This window comes from Dermacentor albipictus, chromosome 10 (assembly GCF_038994185.2).
Source record: "Dermacentor albipictus isolate Rhodes 1998 colony chromosome 10, USDA_Dalb.pri_finalv2, whole genome shotgun sequence".
NCBI classification, from domain to species: Eukaryota; Metazoa; Arthropoda; class Arachnida; order Ixodida; family Ixodidae; genus Dermacentor; species Dermacentor albipictus.
The window spans coordinates 97,930,521-97,953,090 of record NC_091830.1 but is presented as its reverse complement, the minus strand read 5'-3'; the positions used below and the strand labels follow the sequence as shown (position 1 = coordinate 97,953,090).

At 46.9% G+C, this 22,570-nt stretch overlaps 1 protein-coding gene across 1 annotated transcript; it reads right to left on the bottom strand.

Moving 5' to 3' along the window:
- Positions 1-10,026: 10,026 nt before the first annotated feature.
- Positions 10,027-10,371, bottom strand: LOC139050359 (sodium-coupled monocarboxylate transporter 1-like). The gene has a single exon (XM_070526600.1). The coding sequence runs from the start codon at positions 10,369-10,371 to the stop codon at positions 10,027-10,029; it is 345 nt and encodes a 114-aa protein (XP_070382701.1).
- Positions 10,372-22,570: the final 12,199 nt, after the last annotated feature.

Here is a 22,570-nt window from a genome sequence, read left to right as displayed (position 1 = left end):
TACCGTTATCATTAAAAAATAAAAAAAGAGAAGCTGTGCACAATGCCTGGCGCCCTGTCTCAGCGGGCATGTGCTCGTCGCGGCGTAACTGAATGGCCATAAAAATAGAAAAAAGACGAATGTCACCGAAAAGCGCTGGCATTATATTGAATTCATTAGGTATTAAAAACACATATAGAAGCCTGCTAGGAAATTCCTAGCATTGTAGTAATGAATCTTTAGGTTTCGGAGCAGCTTGCTAAATTAATGTGGCCCCATTGGTACAAGATGACTGCGTGAATATTTATTACCACTGTGCTCAAAATAATCGAATGTGTTTCGAAATGGTTCGCAGGAAAGCATGAATTGTACCCCTGTTAGCAACTTTGTTTATTTGGCGAGGCTAAATTTTTTATTTAATATTTTCTATATTCACCCAGCGTTCAGGAGACGCCCTCTGACAGTTGGCGCTAGGCGTAGCGTGTATTATGACCTGCAATCTCGGTCATTAGAAGTTTTGGCGTGAGGTAATTTTAACGCGTCGTTGTTTGCTGCCTCCTGGTCTTATGTAAGAACCGAAGGGCTTCACGCAAGGTCGGCAGGAAGAATGCATAGCGTATAGTGTGGAAACAAACACCCTCTGCAATTTGCATGTAATCCGCATTTGTCCCGGTTAGAGAATCTGGCTACAAACACCTTTTATTTAAGTAATGGCAGACCGTGTATTCCGCATATGAATACTTACGGATAAAATGATGTAGGTGAGGGCTGTTATCACAGAAGTAGTCGTATTGTAGCGCATTCGAATATACTGAAAAATAGAGAATGCGTAAAATTGCAACTCGTCTGCGAGGGCTAGCCTAGTAATATAATCTTTATCAACTTAGAAAGGTGGGCTACCCGCCGTGGTTGCTCAGTGGCTATGGTGTTAGGCTGCTGAGCACGAGGTCGCGGGATCGAATCCTGGCTACGGCGGCCGCATTTCGATGGGGGCGAAATGCGAAAACACCCGTGTACTTAGATTTAGGTGCACGTTAAAGAACCCCAGGTGGTCAAAATTTCCGGAGTCCCCCACTACGGCGTGCCTCATAATCAGAAAGTGGTTTTGGCATGTAAAACCCCATATATTATTATTATTATTAGAAAGGTGGGCAACTTGTAAGCGCTCATAATGATAACAGAGCAAAAAAAAAAAGAACAACGGACAGGGGAAAGAAACACTGCACGAGCGCTGTTACCCGTGTTTCTGTGAACACTCGTCCTGTGGTTTTTGAATCCGCACTTAGTTTTTTTCTCGCGCCGTTACCATTCTGAATACAAACTTTGTTAAAGCAGCAGTGTATTTTTAGCTTCCCGTAGTAATGAGCTTTATGTACTGACATATGATGAAATGCGAAGCAGTTTTTTTTTTTTTGGTTAGTCGTAGCCAACGCCCAGTTGCGGGCAAATCGCTGAGATTGTGACGCTTAATGATTTGACTTTAATGCGAATTAGCTGACCACACCTACTTAATTGCCCACAAGAAGATCGGCCAAAGGTGCCCCACACCCAGACAACCAGTATACAAACCACCCCCAAACAACCTATGTGGCAATGTGCGGCACATGAAGTGGTGTAGGAGAAAGCACCTTCGCAGGAAGGCATACCTAGTTACGAGGAGTGGGGTCGCCCCGTGGGCTGTCTATTGATTTCGCCGCAACAGCTTTGAGTGCCTCCCTGAGTCCTGTCTTCTCCTTTCTGTGTCCGTTGTCAAGAATGGCGAGTTGCGCAACAAGATTGCCACCTTGCCACCCGATTACGACAAGGGTTGCAAGACGCGCACCTCTCCCTCTCCGTCGCTGCAGCTGGGAGGCGTTCAAAGAAGCGGCCTTTGCGCTGGAACCCGCTTCCTTCCCCCAGCCCCATCGACATTGTGACGGGACGAGTTCGGTGTGTGGACAATGATTCCAGAGTTCCCCAACGCGGAGCTGATTTGACACGCCTGGTCAAGCTGCCGTGGGGACTACGTATTTTTGTGCTTCTCACGGTTCGGAGTGGCACGGAACAATGAGCGACGCTCGATCGGCAACGATAGTTTCCCGGAACGGCGCCCCGTGCGGTTGCCTCTGTGTACAGAGCGTGGTTGCCTTTGTGTACGTAAACTGATCTTCAGAGCAGCTGCGAGTTGGTGATATGAAAACGAAGAGTCGCCGCGTCGTAGGACCGGCGGATCGAGTGTATAAAAACTGTGGTTGTGCGAATGCTGAGGACACACTTCTCTTGAGCAGTCATGTTGGACTGTTACTCTTTTTCTCAAACAGTCATGTTAGACTGAGTTAATTTCTGTAAATAAACCCTTTTCCCCGTTCTCGATGAGAAGCAGTTCTTCACTTCCTCAACGATCTCAGCGTAAATAAGTTGGACGACGGCATGGGCCAGCTACCTTCGAATTCATGCCGTACTCCAATCTTGGCAAAGGACCACGGACGATGGGATTGAGCCCCCAATCCTGACACCGTGTTCACTTCGCGCTACAATCCAAGATCATGCCTCCAGACTTGCCAGGGAATGCGGTATCTTTCACTGCTTGTAGAACCCGCATTCGTCGCGTCGCGCCTTTTACTCCTGACACACCGTTTCCCGTTCCCGTTACTAGTATTAAGCCAAAGTGCCATCCCATGAGTAAAACATCTTTTAAAACAATCAATTAATTTTTCGCGAAAATTTGAGAGATGCCCGATTGGCGGGTACCGGACACTGTAGCGCGGACGAACACCTGAAATCGAAACACCCAAACACTCGCTGCGATTTCGGTTTCGCTTCTTAAGATATAGCCAGTCAACTCCGCTCGTTTCATTATTTCTCGTCAAAAAAATTTATCCTGTAGTCTTGTGGAGGGTGTCGAAAACGGTATAACGCAACGTTGCCGGAGAACCCTCTGCCTTTAGTTTATGCACCAGTGTTTGTCACCCCTCTCATAAGCCCTTTGCTGCAGCCTGGAAACATCGGAGACACCTTCAATACATACGCCATGGTGTTGCCGTGCGAGTGTCCACGTAGCTTAGTTATTGAAACGTACACAATTAACCGCCTGATGAAAGGATTTCTATTAAAACTAAGTTTATTGGCAAAAGGTTTCCATCTATGCATCACGCGTTGTATCACAAGTGCGGCAAAGAGCGTCAAGACGGATCTATGAAACAGCCAATACAGTAAATTTGTGCAGGACCATCCGTGTGAGCGAAGGGTATTGGTGAAGGGGCGTGCCCGCGTGTCGTGCTCAATGGTCGTTTTACAATATGCAGTCCCGCAGTGCTCGCAAACTGTCCACGGATTCTGGCCTAATTATCTCTGACAGGAAGGCAGGTTATAGTCACGTGACCCTGTGGCTGGAGACTGTTCGAGGTGGTCCAATATTTTAGTGCATAACATTCTGACCGGAAGTCCGCCTCCTGGTTCCTAACAACAACAGCTAGACTAACAACATAAAGTTTCCGAAAGTAATTACTACAGGGATCTCTGGCGTTGCAATCGTTCGGCAACGATGTGCAGTACATGGATTTCCCTGTTCTTCGTGCTGGCAGATTCAAACGTCCTGATGGCTTTGTTATGTTTGGATTACTTCCCTGCACTAAATTTCAGGGCAGCCTATGCTTTTCTAAACGGTAAAGACTCTTCGATCGCGCACAATCGCTGCTAATTCCAGCGGTTCAACCTGTCAAGGTGGCCAAATCGTGACGCTTCAAGCGTCTGAGAGCGCTGGCTTGCCCGCGCGAAATTCATACGGGTGTTCTGTGCCGGTTGGTGTACTGCTTTGAACATCAGTTCTTTGTGCTAGAGTTCCTGCATGGAAATCCAGCCATCGAATGAATTTATAATGTATGTTATTGTGTATTTTACAGTGCTTTGTTTAAAATGACCTGTTTGCAAAGTCGCTAGTTGTTTGAAGCTAGAAGGACGAAGTTTAGGCAAACCCACGTACTATCCATGATTTCTGTTGTGGCTGAACTACCCCACTTGCTGGTTCGGTAACACTAGCGACCGCGTCTCCTACAGAAATTATTGTATGAAGCTGTGTGCCGAAGTACTCAGCGAATTCATTAGCGTGGCTACCTGAGAGGTACTACTATCTCGAAGGCCGCATTGCTGATGCAAGTACAAAGCTTGCATAGTGCAATATCGCAGCCTGAGGAAATATTACGTGTTCACAAACGCAGTTATGGTATAGTCTACATCGCGCTATCTCTTCTTGTACCACCTTGCCGATGAAAGCAACTTCATTGCCTGAGAAATTAAGACAAAGATTCTGTACGAATGCAAATAAAATCACGAACAAAAAAATTTTGCCGGGTCGCCGACAATGCGAAAAGCGCACGCGAATATTACGCGCATATCTTATGCAAACAACTTTTTAAATTAAGAAATCGCGATTACTTTGTGCATGCATGGGCCCCGACGTTCGTGAGAGTAGTCCCCAAAGAGCCGATCGTGTCACTACATGCGATGTGGGTCCCAGACAGACATCTCTTTTATAGAAACTGTAACCATCTACTATTGATGGACATCGCAAAGCAAATACTCAAACGCTGTAATGGAATTAAGGGATAGATATATGTATTGAAGAATTGCCGAAGTTCCTTTTGTATTCCACCGCAGCTGCCGCCGAGAAACAGCCGTACGCATTATGATATGCTTCCTCGCACCCCAGTGTCACTCACATGAAAGCTAAGATGCACCTGGGCATTGCATACAGCAATGGGCATTACAGCGTTCGTTAAACGTGGAAAGAATACCAAGAACGTGCCCTTGATTTGCGTGATTTTCTCTTTGTCTACTCGATGAACAAAGCTGTAACAACGAAACGTCTTATGGACAGCTCGCGTGATGGTAGACAAAGCGCCGATGTAACGAACGCGAGAGTTGAGTAACGTGTGGAACGCGAAAAGTTCGCAAAAGCAAACCAACGTTTTTAGAGATAATTCATCTTCACAGCTCTGCTCGAGATATGGCCAAACTGCTGGTCGCGTCATCTGTTGACGTTGTGATTGCTTTGGTCGTCACTATTTGTTTCGCTTCTAATAGGAGGTCCTTCACTACAGGTAGATTTGTGGCTTCAGTTTTCTGATGCCCTGTCCCAGTTCCTATGTTTGGGTCTCCGCCTGAAATTGTGCCATATTTGATCTATGCATTTCGGTTGCGCTGCATCATCTTCCGCTGTAATCCTTCGCTCCATTGATGTTTCATCTGTGACGATTGTGTCTGGTGAGAAGCTCTTGAAGAAACGTTTCTAAGCCTCCTGACAGCAGGAAGTTCCCTATGCCGTGCTGCTTGGGTCCGGCTGCACCCGCGGCCTGAGGCACGATGCCGTTAGTCAGCATTTTTCTGCAACATCACTGGACGAAGAAGAGTTCCTACGCTGCAACGGATCCTACACCGGAAGGACAAATGGACGGATACAGCTTCATTGAAGGACAAATGCACCATAAACAAAAAATAAGCGTGGACTTTACTTCAAGGATGACATCTTCAAATACTACAAACACGTTGTGGGTAAGAAAATAACATTGATTCCTCGCAGGCAATGTGTTCTTGTGCCCGAAGCACACTATAAACATTTTGCGGACTGTATGAACGCATGTCGAAGTCATAAAAATGTGAAGTGAAAGCGACGTTCACCAAAGCAACGAGCTCAAGTGTAGGCAAACACATCGTGCGAAATTTGTAGTGACAGCGTTTCAGCTTCAAACCTGCGATTCACTTGGAAAAGAAGCCTCAGAAATACGTGCGGCTAACTTTGTGCTCTAGTAGCTCACAAACTTAACGTTGCCTTCTCGGCCTTGGCACCTCAAACGTATTGAGGACCGCCCTGCGAAGAAGCGATCTGAAGTATTGTATATGACGCAACCCGAAGGGACGGCCATGTGCGAATAATTAAACCTGTTGTACACGAAGAGCATAACACTTGCTTCATAAGCAAAAGCAAAGACCAGAAGAGACGTTTTCGAGCGGCGTTTAGCGCCGGAAGCGCGCAACAATTACTTGGAATCATTGCTTTACTAAATTACTTGGACAAGCAGACTGCTTGAACATATGTGCGGGCGTGAAAGTAGCCCAGCATGACCGGGTGATGTCATATAATATAAACCGCAAGCTGTGGAATGCAGTTACAAAACAATTCGTCTGTTCCTTTTTTTTTCGTCTGCGGGGGCAGTTTGATTGAGCAAGCCTCCGAAAGCGACCCGCAAGCGATATCACACGCATGGGAAGTCCAGGCATTTGACATGTCAAAAGATCAATTTCATGAAGAGGCACGTCGTAGTGGTGGACTCCGGATGATTTATGAGAAACAAGGCGTGTTTAACATGCCCTACATTTCACGAGAAACGGGCGTCCTTGTAGTTCGCCCCCGTGTAAATGCAGCCGCCACGGCAGTGATCTCATCCCCTGACTTCATGTTTAGCCGCGCAACACCGCAGCCGCTAAGACTCCGCGGCGGATGATATTGCAAGCTACAGTGTATGAGAAGATTGAAGAAGAATAATCAGTTGCTGATTCTGTCATTATTCATGTTTCATTACACACTAGCCGGGCTCGTCTTCTGGAGCTCCCAAGTTGGTATTCTTTGATGAAAATCTCATCAGCAGGTGCCTTAGGCGTATGAGGCTATCCTTATCATGTGGCTCAGATGGTATCCAGGCCGTCCTTATCAACGACCGCAACAGTGTCTTTCTACCTCTGCGGAGATAAAACGATTAAAACTGATTGAAATATTACACTTACCTGTGTGCTTTGAATACCGCTCACACATTTATTCTTTGAATCCAGACCCAATATGGATGTCGCAAGCTATCGGCCAATTTCTTCGCTTTAGAATCTTTTGTTATTCTGGGTGTATTGTTCTCAGTATAAAAATGTTCCAAAACAGCGCGGATTTCCTGTGCACTGCAACCTCAGCAATGCCTTTGACGTAGTCAGTTATCCGCTATGGTTCGAGAAGCTAGTGCTCTACGGTGTGGAATCTGCTATTCTAGCTCTACTGTAGAGCTAGCTCCTCTAGAGTTCTTGCTTTCTAAGTATCAATGATCTAGTTCCTTTTGTCTTCACGGTACCTAGTGGCGTGCCCCAAGGCTCCTTTTTAGGTCCGCTTCTCCTAATTTTCATCAACAACGTTTCCTCACCAATGCAGAAGTCTCCATTTCTTCTTTGCTCTGACGACATTGAAACATTCGATGAGATACACGTTATCGAGGACTGCCACGCCCTGCAGTGCAACCTGTGCTCTTTTACTGAATAATTCCAATTAAGCGCGCTTACTCTATTTATTCTGGAACCAGTATTTTCTTATGTTTGCGTAAAAGCTACACTATCGTCTTCCCGTATTGTCAAGCTTATGCATTGTAGAAGAACGTTGATGTAGGTGACCGTGCTGTGTTGTTCGATAGTAGGTCAAGCGTTTCTGCTCACTCTAAGCTCGTAGGATCACTGTATCTGCACGTGCTAAGTTCCATATGCAGACTTACAAGAGATATCTGTACCCCACTTCCCTTCCCCAAATTGTTTATATGCTTCAGTGGTGGGGAATCGCACAAGGAATTGAAATAATATTTATTTTGGAGCAAAGAATACATGAGTGTCCATATATCAATAAACATCGTTTTCTGAGCTCACGCACTAACATTTGGAGTCTGAATAATCACCCCAAACTACCATCAGTTAGCTGTAGACGTCGTACTGACGTCCTTTTAAATTTTATTGATAAACATTTACGAAACGTTTACATATTCGGATCTACTAGCTTCACTTTCATTGCGGGCTCCGCAGGAGACTACCAGGGAACATAGACCATTAAGGTTCATGTCTCTTTCAGGAGACACTCGCTTCTCAGCAGAATGCAGAAGCTTGACACCTGCAATTTTGTCCATCATGATGTCTTTAAAAACGTGTTGTCGTCTTCCTTTTCCCCCTCCGAACTTCCGTTTGAGCTGTCTTTGTATAGCTTCACTATACAAAGACAGCTCACAGATGTCAAAGTCAATTACAAAGTCAGCTGTCACAAAGACAGCTGACTTTGTATAGCTTCACTATACAAAGTCATTGTCATACGATACAGTCATACAAGTCATTGCCGAGTTGGAATAAGAGCGCAAGGACAGATGATAGAACAGAGCGCTAACTTTATAGACAGCTGACTTTGTATAGCTTCACTATACAAAGTCATTGTCATACGATACAGTCATACAAGTCATTGCCGAGTTGGAATAAGAGCGCAAGGACAGATGATAGAACAGAGCGCTAACTTCCAAGAGCTAATTTTCTTTTGAGAAAGCATTGCAAGTTTTATAGCCACGCATTTGTTGACTGTGAAAAACAATTTGTTTCTCCTATGAATGAAAAGAACAGTAATGTAGGGGCCCGATTTTTGTTAGCCACAAACCATATTAAGCCAAGGAAAACTTGGGGGGAAGTAATGTTCCTTTTTTGAAATTGAGATATAGATATGATAAGATATAAGACAATGAAAGTGGTCGAAAAAACAATGTGCCTTAGGTAGCAGCCGAAGTCACACGCTCTGTTGTTCGCTTCTATTAAAACATTTTATACTGTGTATTTTTAGGTTGAAAAGTTTCAAATTCGCCGAAAATATATCGTGTATTTAGCCGTCTTCATGGCCGCAAGCGTACAGGAAACTCCGCTACCACGATATTAGAAACATTGAGAAATACTACGCCGTGTCGCCTGACGCGATTAGCAAAACCGGCATATCGCGGGTAATTCAAACATGTCTTGAGGCTCAGCACAATGCGTTGGCGGGCCAGTTTTGCACTATTCGTTTTGATGTTGTATAACACAGCGGCATCATTAAAACACAGTCTTGCGTAGAAGCGTCGACACGGAACTGCTTGTGGGTGTCAAAGCTATTTCAACTAGAATAGCCACTGGTGCCTGTGCGGGAATGAAAGCTGAATGCAGCTGAGAAAGTGGCCAGTAGAGCCAACTGTTCGTTGAAGTGTTGCGCATCGCTCCTTCTTGTAAGTTAACATTTCTGTCATTTATTGCATCTCAGTTTTGACTTCGACGTGTACCATTGCAATAGCGCAATATACAAACAGCCGCATGGACGCACTTCCACCGATCATCCAAGCGGATCGTAACCAAATTTATTTGCATAATTAGTCCAGTACCGAGAAGTACTCGTTTCATAGTATGCGATCGAGAGGCAGCGAATGGAAACCGCTTTTTCTTGCAGTAAAAACACGCATGAACGCTGTGAAAGCAGATACCACAGTTGTTCCAGCACTAACGAGGACGCCGATCTGCGCCGGCGGCATTCACTGAAGTGCGCTTCGCCGAAGACACAGAGCAGGATTGTTGACTTGTAAGAGCCACGTACTTAACTTTTCCACGTACTTCTGGCCGGCATACCATAATGCGAAGCGTGCTAAAGCCACTGAGGTATGTCGGAAATACACCATAAAAAAAAACTATCGCATCCGTCTAATGTACCTGTAAAGAAGTTGAAGAGATACGTCGGACGCTCTTTTACCAGCAGCTATTATGTTTAATGAATGAATAATTTTGCGGTAGTTAGATATATATAGCATATGGAAATGCATAAACTCAATATTAGACTTTTATAAAGGTTTTCGCCAGCTTTTTTGTGTACACATGTGCTGTAAAATTTATCATATAAATGAACATAATTACTATGTCATTTTCTTTCGTTCTACGAAATGTTTTCTGCCTAGGCAGACAATTATTCCACACTAACGTGATTCGAGTAAATTTCCTATGTCGTTATTAAATGTGTTCCAAGTAAAAAGAAAAAGAACCATAACATTCACCGTCCTTAGTTGGTCCAAAAAAGGCAGACCTGTTCATATATGACGGCCTGCTGTTCCTACCGTTTTATCGTAGACGTGGAACGCATAATTATTTCCAATAACATAGATGCCACATGCAAGCTCACAAAACTATGCAAGGGTATTAAATTACGCTCTAAAGTTCTAAATAACCACATCGTGCGAAAGCAAAGCCCTCAAAGCCAGTAGTGAAGAAGTAGAAATAGTTTCACCTAACCTGAAAGACGGATGTAACGTTCAGCTGATACAAGACGGGGATCACGACGCTGGTAGCAAATGGGAGCAAAATAAGGTGGGGCACAATAAGCCAGCCCAGGTGGAAACCGTAGGCGTAAATGTGCGCTGGCAAGCCAATGACGCCTACCGCCGAGGCCGCAGTGGCAAGGTAGGATGCAGCCAGCGGAAACTTGGCCAATGCCTTGCTCCCAAGGAAGGCTTCATCCGTGCTTCTACCACGCGTGGCGGTCTTGCGGAAGGAGAAGTAGCATCCCACGGCTAGGCTGGCCCCCGTTAGAGAAAAGAACGCTCCGTAGTCCAGAATGTGTGAAGCCATCTTGTTTAGTACGAGACAGAGTTGCGACTGTAACAGGCGCTCCTGGACCTGACGTCGGCAGCTGTCTGGCCCGGTGAGTGCTATCTCTTTGTTTACAAAAGTGTGTCCTCGTCGTAGGCTTGACATGAAGCAGTGATTGCAATTCTGCAGCTGATCGTCAACCGAAGCCGAGCAACAGGACTATATGCACGGGAATAAAGACATCAGATATGATCCCCTATTTATTGTATATTTCATTGCTAATGGTAGTTTAATATATTTGACGGCTGATAAAGTAAATGCATATTGTTATATTTATCTAGATGCAGCTGCTTCGTTGCTCAGGAATGCAATTAAAACATTGCGGCATGCCTAAATGCTTTCCTGAATATTCCCAACGTTTTAAACACATGTGGTGTGATCAGGGCGCAGTACGCTTGCGAATCGTAATATCTATATGAAAACAAACGGCCCCTCACCTCTTTTATCTGCCTATTAAATGTCACAGCTGCCGCCAGGCTTTCTTAGAATCGTTATAAACACGCGGAATAGCTGTTCATAATACTATAAAATAGCATAAAATGCTAATAAGAATGTGTGTATATATATATACATACACACAATTGACATATAAAGCTGTCTTCTTCTGCAGTAGCTCGAATATTACTGTTTGGAATAAACCAGAGCATATGTGTTTTGCGTTTCAAGAACAGAACGACGTATTCAGTTTCTTATCTGTACTTTCTTTGAAATTCGTTATTTATCCGTGGCTGGGACAAATTTCGCAAAATAAGGGAAGAGCGAATGGAGAGTGAGGACAAGCCTAGCCTCGAACAATGGGTTGCACAGGTTAGACACGACATCAAAGCTACCACCAAAGAGGTTTGTACCGACCTCCCGGTGGAAAAGATGGACAGCCGTCTCGCTCACCTATTGGAGGCCAAGCAATCCCTCCTCGCCAGGTGGAAAGGACAACGGCTCAACCGCAGGCTCAGAAAAAGGATATCGGAAATCAACCGAACTATAGAGGAACACTGCAGGGCCCTCTGTAAACAGCAATGGGATGAGGTGTGCAACTCGATCGACGGGCAGATGCGCAACGGTGGCACCTGGAACCTCCTAAAGCATCTCCTCGACGAGACGAACACTAGAACCAACCAACGCAACACACTGGCGCGCACCCTACACACAGCCAAGCGAGAATATTCGAGCAAGGAAATTTTATCGAAACTCGTACAGAAGTACCTATCAGTCGCATCGTGCCCTACACCACCTTCCCCTGACTACGAAGGCTCCGAGAACCCCGAGCTCGACGCAGAATTCGGGATTGAGGAGATCAGGCAGGCGCTCCACGCCCTCAACGGCAGATCGGCTCCGGGTCCGGACAAGATCACAAACAAAGCTCTACGGAATCTGGACGAGAAGTCCATCGAATACCTAAGAACATCATTAACCAAGCGTGGAGCAATGGTAAAGTCCCGGGAATGTGGAAATCTGCCAACACCATTCTCATCCCCAAGCCAGGCAAGCCGCCCAGCCTCGATAACCTCCGCCCAATTTCGCTCACATCGTGCGTGGGGAAAGTTGCTGAGCACGCAATCCTAAACAGGCTTTCACGCTACCTGGAGGACCACGACATTTACCCACACAACATGATCGGCTTCAGGGTCGGACTCTCGACGCAGGACGCGATGAAGCTCATCAAACATCACATTATTGACTGTAATACGCGGGACACGAGAGCCATACTAGGTCTAGATCTCGAAAAGGCATTTGATAACATTCTTCACTCGTGCGTTTTAAACACAATCTCGAGCCTAAACCTGGGGAAGCACTTTCATTCCTATACGAGATCTTTCCTGTCAGACAGAGAAGCCACCCTTAAGATCGGGGACCTGACTTCAGACATGATTAAGCTGGGGTCTAAAGGGACGCCACAAGGGTCAGTCATATCCCCAACCCTCTTTAACCTAGTCATGATCGGTCTATCCCGGACACTCTCTGCTATTGACGGTATCAGTCATACCATATACGCAGACGACGTTACCATCTGGTGTACTGGAGGTAGTGACGGACAGGTAGAGACGGCCCTGCAAGAGGCGGTTGATGCTACCGAGAGATACCTTGAATCCACGGGCCTTCGGTGTTCACCGCACAAGTCGGAACTGCTACTTTATCGACCCAAGCGCAGAGGCCCGAAACCAAAGGGATGGAAGCCACTGGCCGAATGCGACATAAAACTGCGCACAAAAGACGGAGGCTATATTCCGAGGGTGGATGCTATCCGGATTCTCGGCATGATGGTAGAGTCGAGTGGTTCAAACAACCAGACAGTGCTGCGACTCACTAAGAAGACGGACAATGCCATCAGACTAATCAGAAGAGTGGCCAACCGGCAGCAAGGCCTCGGAGAAGATAACCTCGTGAGATTGGTACATGCGTTCGTAATGTGTCATTTCACTTACGTCGCGGCCATGCACAACTGGCAAAGATCGGAAAGGGATAAACTCAATGCATTAATCAGGAAAGCAATCAAGAGAGCTCTCGGCCTCCCCGTATACACTCCCACGGAACGCTTACTTCAACTTGGCATGCATAACACGCTAGAGGAAATAGCGGAAGCACAGGAGAGGGCCCAGTTCATCAGGCTATCTACCACACAAGCTGGAAGGCACATCTTACAGGAGCTGGGCGTTCCTTCCAGAGTAATCAAAACAAAGTTCTGCAGCATCCCTCGAGAGCAGCGGTACCGCATCACTGTCGCGCCTATCCCACGAAACGTCCATCCAGAACACAACGTGGGAAGACGTCGGGCGCGCGCGAAGGCTCTCCTGGAAAAGGCTCGTGAAAGGGCTTCGCAGAACAGTTTCGTAGACGCAGCGCGCTACGCCGACGGACAGGCCTTCGCTGTAGTTAGCGTAAATCATGAAAGCCAAATAACGAACGCTATCTCGATTCGGACGACGTCCTCTGAAATCGCAGAGCAGGCTGCAATAGCGTTGGCCTTATTGGACAACAAGAGGACATCAATCTACAGTGACTCCATATCAGCTGTTAGGGCCTTTGCCAAAGGAACCATATCCGAGCTGGCCCTAGGGATATTAGGAAGCACAGAAATCAAGCCACACACATTGATCTGGTTTCCAGCTCACATGGGACAGATCGAGGGTGCCCCGCCCAACCTCAACGAGTCGGCACACGGAGCTGCGCGAGGGATCATCAACCGCGTAGCTACCGGGCAGCGTGACGCCGGGGGTACTGACACTCGGGACTCTCCTTCCTCGTACACCGAAATTACCAAGCACTTTTACTTGGCTCGGAGGATCTACCCCCTCCCACATTGCAAACTCAATAGACCTCAGGCATTGACACTAAGGCTTCTACAGACGGGGGCATACCCAAACCCCCTACTTCTTCACAAGATGTACCCCGAAATTCAGACGACAAATGCATGTGCACTATGCAATGACTTGGCGAACTTACCTCACATGCTCTGGCGATGCCCCGCGTTACGCAGTGATGAAAGTAACACTTCTTCCCGCTGGGATGCTGTCCTACACAGCCCCAACCTCGAGGACCAGTTATGGGCTGTCCAACGGGCCCGCGACGCAGCGGAGAGGCTCGGCCTCTCTGTCCCGACGTGGGAGCGGCCCGCTGCGCGCTAGGGCGCGCCCTAAAGGACCCTAATAAAGTTTTTCATCCATCCATCCATCCATTTTCTCCTTTTCTACTACATGATAGTTCTTTACAAAATGCTTGCCCATAACAAGCACGTAATTAGCCGCCATGGCGACTTAGTGGCCCTGACCTGGCTTGTCATAGACCACTCTGCCTCGTACTAGAGGTGAATCGCATTTTCCCCCGTAGAGAGTGAGAGAGAGAGATGCCGCCGCACCTCTTTGAACTTTTTGCTAACTGACTGCATGAACTTTTAGGGGAGGCTTCGGGAAGTTGTCCACTCTAAGCTTCACCCAATGAACAGTTTATGCTTTATTCAATATCTGCTTGACTGCCTTCTTGCCGTCACAAACACATGGCAATTAATGTCAAGCAACAGCCATATTAGACAACAAATAAGAGGAAGCTTTAGCTCGGCACTGCTGCCTAAATACATGCGAATGCAGAAATCATATTCTCGCTACCCCGTGCACCCAACATGATATGATCCCCTATATCATTTGTGTGTTGCATTTAAAAGAATAAGTTGGAATTTAGTGACAGCAAGAAGCGATATTTTGATTAAAGCCATAAATTTTGTTATAAAGCTTACCGAAAATAAACAAAAGTGAAAAACTGTAGTATCAAGTTTACAACTTTTAACTCAGCAATTAAAATTGATATCACAATAAAAGAAACTGCATATTGTAATCGCAATTAATTCAGTGCATATAATAATACATCTAATGCAGATAAAGTTGGTGCAAAATACACCGCTGGGAATTATACCCTTATTACAGTAGTAGGATTATGCTAATCACCGTAAAAACTGCGACTAATTTAACTAAATGTCATTGAATGTATCAGATTTTTAAGCCTTTGAATGTTGTAACGGATGCAATTTACGCAGCTGGGATAACTTTTCTTTTTCTTCTTTTCGCCCAAGATTAAGAAATTGCAGACTTCACCGTTTTATCTTTTTAAGCTTAGCATATCTCGAGAAGCGTTGTGAAAGAAATCAGGCTGTAATAAACATTTTGCTCACTACATTCATTAGAGATTAAGGTTATCTCCCAAACGCAAGAAACTATTATTCATGTCCTCGAGAGGTCGTCACGAAAAATCCTTTCTGCGTATTACATTTATTTAAATCGGCCTCATGATAGTTGGCCCCGAGCTGAAGCTTCGCCTTCATGCTCCGGTAAGAGGAGTCAACGTTTTGTTCCAGAAGAATGAGGCCTCCTGCGTTGAATTTCACTTTTGTTGCTGCTTCTCTTTTAAAGCTGCCTTCATAGCTTTGTCATTCAGTATTTACGATGTTCGAATTGCCCTTTTCTGCACTTAACTCAGGATGAGCAACATTTTTTTCATACTTCCATTTTAGCCCTATTCTTGCCGCTAACACATACGTCTTTAAAAACAATATTTTTATTCAGCAGATTTCATCCTTTAACTTTTCTCAGGTCCCGGTCTGCATAATGGCGATTGGCAAAGACTCGTAAAAATTTCGGGTATTTTTTTCAGCAGTCATTTTTAAGTCGTTCTAAAAGCCTAAGAATTCTTATTTCTATATAATGTGCCAAATATTTCTCTACAGCTTGCGACGTTCTCCATTTCGGTATAAATTTACTATTTCAGTGGCTTTATTTGTCTTCCTACTTAACTAGGGCTCACGCATGTAGGTGAGTCATTGCTGTTATCCGAACTTCTGGAAGTCCACTGTTTATGCAAGCAAGTTTTGATTACAAGAGTTCCCCTTTAACACGCCGTGGTAACCGTCTGCCTACGGCGTTGAACGGTTAAAGCTAGGTCAGGGTTAACCTGCAGGGTGCTACCTTTCGATGGGGTGCAATTCAAGGACGCTCAAGTGCACTGATTTACTTTGATGGTAAAGAGGCCCAGGTTGTCAGAGCAATTCCAGACACCTCCACTACGGCATGCCTGATAATCAGTTCGTGGTACTGGCAGGTCAAGGCCCAGAATTTACTGTTTAGTTTTCCTTTTGGAAACGCACTTGTATCATATGCAAAATTTTACTCTTATATACTACCCTTAGCATGAAGGCTGGTTGGGCAAGTTGGTGATTCGATATCGTGAGTGTACGCTGCAAAAGTAAAACATTGACAAGTCAAGCGACGAGTGCAAGCGCCGGTTCGGTGGTTCATTATTGTTACTGTACAGCGCGAACGTTAAACGTGAACCAGACAAGTGACAAAGACAAGCGCTACTTGATACGGACGGCACTTGTTGACGCTTATGGCATCTATGCCTAATGTTTGGTTTGTGCTGTCACTGTAGTGTACTAGCCCTCATAGTTACCGATATAATCACTACAGTATAACCTTCCGCGGCTCGTTTCCAAGGCAACACCGCATTCACTAGAGGCGCGTTTGTACTGCTTGGAAGCATCGAACTCGTGGCTGAGTGGTAGCGTCTCCGTCTCACACTCCGGAGACCCTGGTTTGATTCCCACCCAGTCCATCTTGGAAGTTGCTTTTTATTTATGACGTGCCTGCCGTGATTTATCGCTCACGGTCAACGCCGCGGACGCCGACGCCGACGACACCGGCTTTTCTGCGACACGAGCTCCTTAACGCTACCGCGTTAAAATGCGCAGTTGCTGCCGTATCGCAACGCCACCCCACTCCCTCCCTCCTTCCCACCTCCCACTGCCTTTCGCGCGTGGGGAGATGGCGCGTTTGCTCTCCGCTTCCGTGTTTCGCGCGCGCCAGATTGAGCCGAGTTCATCGGCTTCCCTCGCGCGCTTTCACTCGCACATGCAGCACACGAGATGCGGCGACAGTGTTGTTGCCTTAGACTATACTGGAACAAGATACAAATCTGGAGCGAACGCATGCGTCAGGTCCGAACTAATAGGCAAAATGTGCACTTTGAAGATGTGACAGATCCGTTGCAGATAGGGCCCACTTCGGCGGCGCCCGCTTCGGCAGCGCCACTATGTTTGAAAGCCTTACCACATGAGGCTCATCATGCGCGCCTGACTGCTCGTCACACGTGTGCGAGGCCGTACGAGCCTGTACTACGCGGCTCACGATCAGGGACGCGCCGGCGGCTCGGATATCTTACCATACCATTATTTCAGCGTACGCGTCGGAATTGACAATGTTTATGACGACATCACGTTGCCGGCATGTAGACTTCCGGCGCCCGTGCTGAACCACGTAGGGTTCGGTATTAAACATATCTACATAGGAAATTTATTTTCTCACCTGTAAAACAATGTAGCACCTTTATTTATCGTAAAAATATAAGTGAAGTTACGTATTTTAGACGAAGATTTCCTCAAACCGAAACACAAACGGTTCGGCTCAACCTGATCTGGCAGCACTGTGCTAGACACAATAAAGCGCGCACTTTCTTAGCATATCGTATGGCCGGTCGCTCTTCCTTTCATATACACGCTCGCGGACTCGGAGTCTAGCAAGCTGTCGCGTACGCGTAGCGAGACACAGATGCCGTGCTCCGTGTGGTGGGGTATTTATTGTTTTGACGGCTATGTTTTCTCTGCTCGTCTGGTCTGTCATCTCGATGGCCTTCGCAGCTGGACGGGCTGCGCAAACATTGTCCACAGAACAGTTGTACGTGGAATGGAATGTCATGTGGGTAGTCAGTGAGCGTAGCATAGCTATAATCCTTGGCGGACGATGATCGAGAGCACAGAGAATGGTAACATGAACCTAAGCTACACCTCAGACACTCATTCAATTAAATAACGCTGATCGAGTACTTGTACTTTTCTGCAAGCGCTAGGGTACGTTGAAGAAACAGAAAACAAACTCGACTGAGCTTGCCTCTCAAGTTAGAAAGTGTGCAATATTCATGTGCGCAAGTACAACATTCATGACATTCGTGTGCATTATGACAATGCTATCACGATTTGGTTCGTGATGTGACGGGAGCTTGCTCTAAGATACCGCGAGTGCGGCTGTTAGAAAATCATTACCAGAATTCTGATGGTCCTTGAAAGCGACAAGCTGCGTCCTACCTGTATGCGCACTTCCTCAAAAGTGTGATTAGGCTATTGTCCGCTGAGAACTCCGCTAAAGCGTCATAAAAACACTGATCAGCAAGATTGTGCAAAGAACATACAAAAATTTCCAAGGTGACCACATAATCGAAAGAAGTTTAAGAGAAGAACCTCTAGACTTTGTTATACTTGCGAGGTTTTTATAGAGGCACAAGAGGCCCATTCGCGTTGTGGTTTCCTGCACTTACCATTGCGGTGTATGCCGTTGCTGTTAATCCAACGACGATGGAGCACCATGTGGCTGAAGCGTTGAACACTAGAAGAAAGAGCGATGTTGCATTGTTGGTACCTTCGATGTCGAATGCAAAATTGAGTCTTCACATGGCAAGTTTAATAATGCTGCTAATATGTGGTTTCACTCACTTTCTTCTCTGTATTGCCCTGTAGTAGTGATGGCGACGAACACAGCAGGAAAACTGTCAATATATCAAGTCACAGTTTATTAGGCCAGCTGTGCTTCCAAAAGCGAGTTACACTGAAGGCACAACGACAGTGGCGAACACATTAGGCGATCATCGGAATCTGATCTGCGGGTCAAGCGCGTCGGCTCTTATACAGGAGTCATCCAAGGTTCCAGAGTAATTTCTGGGGCCTGCGTGTCTTTTAGAAAGTACTACAGAATTGGCGTTGCGCATACAATCAGGTTACACGAGATGCGGTAAAAACGGACAAGACATAGAACCATCGAAAACATCCAAGAAACTTCCCATATATGCAGGCGCCTGTTCTGGTAAACGATAACGGTTGACATGTGGTTAGCTGCTGAAAAGGGGCCAACCGACAAACACGTACGCGGGCCAATATTCAATCTTCGTGATATACACACCGCGCACACCGACGGACGCGCTGCTGGTGATGGTTTTCTTATGCGCACTCGGTGAAGGATGCAGCCATCCGCCGTAGTTTTCTCCTTCGTTGCTCGTGATCTTCTGGTTCATTTACGTCCTCGTAAACAAACAAGTAACATCCGTCGCATGTGCGTCGTTAGCAAAGCTTCAAAACTTGTTGAAGAACAATTCTATCGCAGTGGGATGCTCAAACGCCTGAAGAAACTTACCAGCTACACGGTTCTAAACATTTCCCGTGATGTTTCACGAGAAGGAGGACCGACTGCAATGGGTTGTCGCAGTTCGAAGGGAAATCACTTGTTCTGACGCTTTCATTTGTTATCTCTGTGTTCGTGGCACTCGATCAAGTTTATACTCGTAAGCAACGAAGTTGATCCCATAATACCCATGCTTCTTTTTTTTGTTCGGTTCGTCCGAATAGGGAACGGTGGGTTAAAGGGAATTTGGCTTAAGCTTTGAATGCCGCTTCCTTGACCTGCGGCTCTAGCTAAGGCACATTACTTTATGAGCGCGTCGGGTAGTGGGTTAAAGCTGCTCAGGCTTAGAAGGGCTAATTTTGGCCTCGCAAATTGGCCGAACTAGCAAATGTCACACAATTAATGCTTTTGGACCTATTTTATGCGTGGCGTCGCTCAGAATGAACTGGTGCTAGTTGCTTCTTGCCGAACTGTTGTTAAGAGGTTCTAATTTTGTCTTAATTCTATGAGACGTAAAGCACGTTATGTTTTGTTGAAATCTGCGATATTGTGGTTGCTTAGGAAATGCGGTAAGAAAATGGTAGCTTAGGCCAAGTGTGGCTGTTACCTGCCGCATATTGACGCGTCTGCTTGTCTATCTTTCTCCGGCGACTGCTATTCATCGGTTAGCAAATAGTAAACGTTATCGCTCAGTGCAAGACGCGCCTGCATGGTTTGGAACCGACGCAAACGCTATCGTTCATTCTATCTGTTTTGTATGTTCTCGCCTAACCTTGTATTATCAGATTGCAGTGCGACATGAATTGTGTAGTAGTTTCTGGAAACCCCGCGGACACCAGCAATCATACTAGGACTCGACCAGTGATGTATAAAAGCCAAAGCGCTTGACCCCCGATCGGATTTTAATGACCGCCGACAGCATTCACCGCTCACCTAACTTGCTTTTGTGGGCACAACTTCACCCAAGAAAAAGTACATTTCGCCATTCACAGCTTTGCTGCTGTACTATTCGCCGTCACTGCTACGTGTCAATATGGTATTGCTGTTCGATTTCCGAAGAAAGACTCCCGTCATTTTTGTGGAGTCTTCACCTAGTTGCTCCCATTATCATCCCACATTGTGACCCTTTTTCTTCCCCTCTTCGCCTTCCCTTACCTAGAGTAGCAGGACAGATGCTCCATTTTCCGGCCGACCTCTCTACATTTTTCAATCATTAAACTACTTCTCTCTCTCTTTCTACCTAAGGCTGTCTGAGCAGACTTACCCCAAGCAGAGGGCTTTGTTTGTTTGACGGCAGCGTGCCATTTTGAGGGTGCGTTTAGTACACATTCCAAAGTTCTTATCTTATTCAGCGTAGGAACACAATGCTCATGCCACAAGTGACAAAGCTCGGTCTTGCTGGCAGTGCACATATAAATTTGCCGCTACTGCTCCGCTTCTAAATCTATAATATTGCTTCACTCTTCCCTAGCATTAAAAATACTCAACCATTCGTAAGATCAACTTTTACGCTTACAAGCAGGTCATAAAGCAGTTTCAAATTTAGAGAACTTCAGATTGGAAACGGGAGTTCGACATACGCCTCGGAATTCCATCGGCCGTTGAGCGATCACTAGCGCTTTTATTCAGCCGTGCGCTTCGTGAGATTTAGTGCACGCATTTCCGTCAAAGAATTCGCAATGGCCTTTCTTCAGGCAACTTTGAATGCACCTATTCGGTGTCGTCACGTGTCAACAAAACAACGCGAATGTTACCTCCAGCCCAGCTTCGTATAAATGCGCTTCGTTGCGCCTGTCCGCGGGACATTTCCTGTCGCGCATGCGGAGTGGGTTGTGCCAAACTATGGTAACTTCAGAAGCTTGATGTAGGCCCGAGTTGGTTTAACATACTTGAAGAAAAAAGAGGGCTACAAAGACGCAGACTAAAAGAACATGAACGACGGACAGGTTCTGTCCCAGTGCCTGTACGTCGTACATGTTCTTGTTTTAGTCCGCGTCTCTGCAGCGCTGTTTTTACAGCGAAGCTGTATATTTAAAGTGTCCAAGAATATTTTCGTGTCGCTATTGACGTGGTAAGCAAAAACTCCCCATTCATGGGCCTATCCCGGGGATAGCGCCATGCTGGGCTTATCCGCGGCGGAGGTGAAGCAGCCGTTAAGCTCTCCCCACACGTGAGCCGATCCCGAAGACAGTGCAATGCCGGGCGGACCAGCGGTGGAGGTGCCGTGCGCCATTAGGGGCCCGCACAGACAGCTACGCTGGTCATCCTTTACACAGTGGAAGGGCACTGGGTTTGTTCCCTTCTAATATGGTAACATCGCGTGTAACCTTGGTCTTTTAACAGCGGAGCTGTTTAAGCTTGAGTTCCAGCCGTGCCCGGCGAAGGGTCAAAACTCGGCACATCTATGCAAAGAGTAGTGGAGAGGAGGAAAAGTTAGGCGAGACATAGACAGGCAACAGCTAAAAGCGCACGTCGGGGCGCAGGTGTTTTGAGTGAGGAAGCGCGCAGTGGGCATTGGCTGCGCCTAGCGATGACCTAGCGCGTGCACTACGCCGGCGGGATCACTGTCCGATCCACCGATAAGTGGGAGAATGCGGTCAAGGAATCGGTGGCGGCGCCGACCGGCAGCTTCGCCGTCGCCACTGTTTACGCAACATGCCGGCGCCTGCTGCTGCCTCAGCGACACAGCGCAAGTGTTTGAGCGAGGAAGCGCGCTGCTTCAAGCGATGACCTATGTTTCGTCGTGGACGTGCGCTCCTAGATGAGAGACGTGGGTCGCGCCGGCGGGGTCAGTGTCCGATCCACCGATAGCGTGGGCAGACATAGGAAGGTGCTCTCTCCTGAATAGAAGCGACGACGAAGGAGGGGAGGGCGCGCAGGGCGCGAGAAGGAGGGGCGATGGGCAGGCGTTTCGGTGCGGCGCGCTGTTCGGAAAAATGGAATCCGCTGGTCCCGAGCGTAAGGGGAGACTTGCAAAGCAACATGGCGGCGCTTGCTGCTGCTTCAGCTACAGCGGCGCGCTACATCGAGGCACCTTACCCTCAGCGACACAGCTGCTTGCCGACGTCGCAACCTACCGCTGCCACCACCTTAAGCCTTCACGTCCGTCACCCCTTGTGTCCTCCAAATGTAGTCCGCAATAGGTTCTCTTTGATTTGTCGTCGCGTACACCAAAGCTCATTGGCTATTTCTACTATTGTCTTGACCGTAACTGCCACGTGGCAATAGTGCACTACAGGGCCGACCCACGTCGGAGGTGAGGCTGTCTTTAAGCACTCCCCATACGTGGGCCGATTGAGAAGATAGTGCAATACCGGGCCGACCAGCGCTGAGGGTGCAGTTCGCCATGAGCAGGCCTGCGTACTGTCAGGATTGGGGGCTCAATCCCATCGCTCGTGGTCCTTTGCCAAGATTGGAGTACGGCATGAATTCGAAGGTAGCTGGCCCATGCCATCGTCCAACTTATTTAC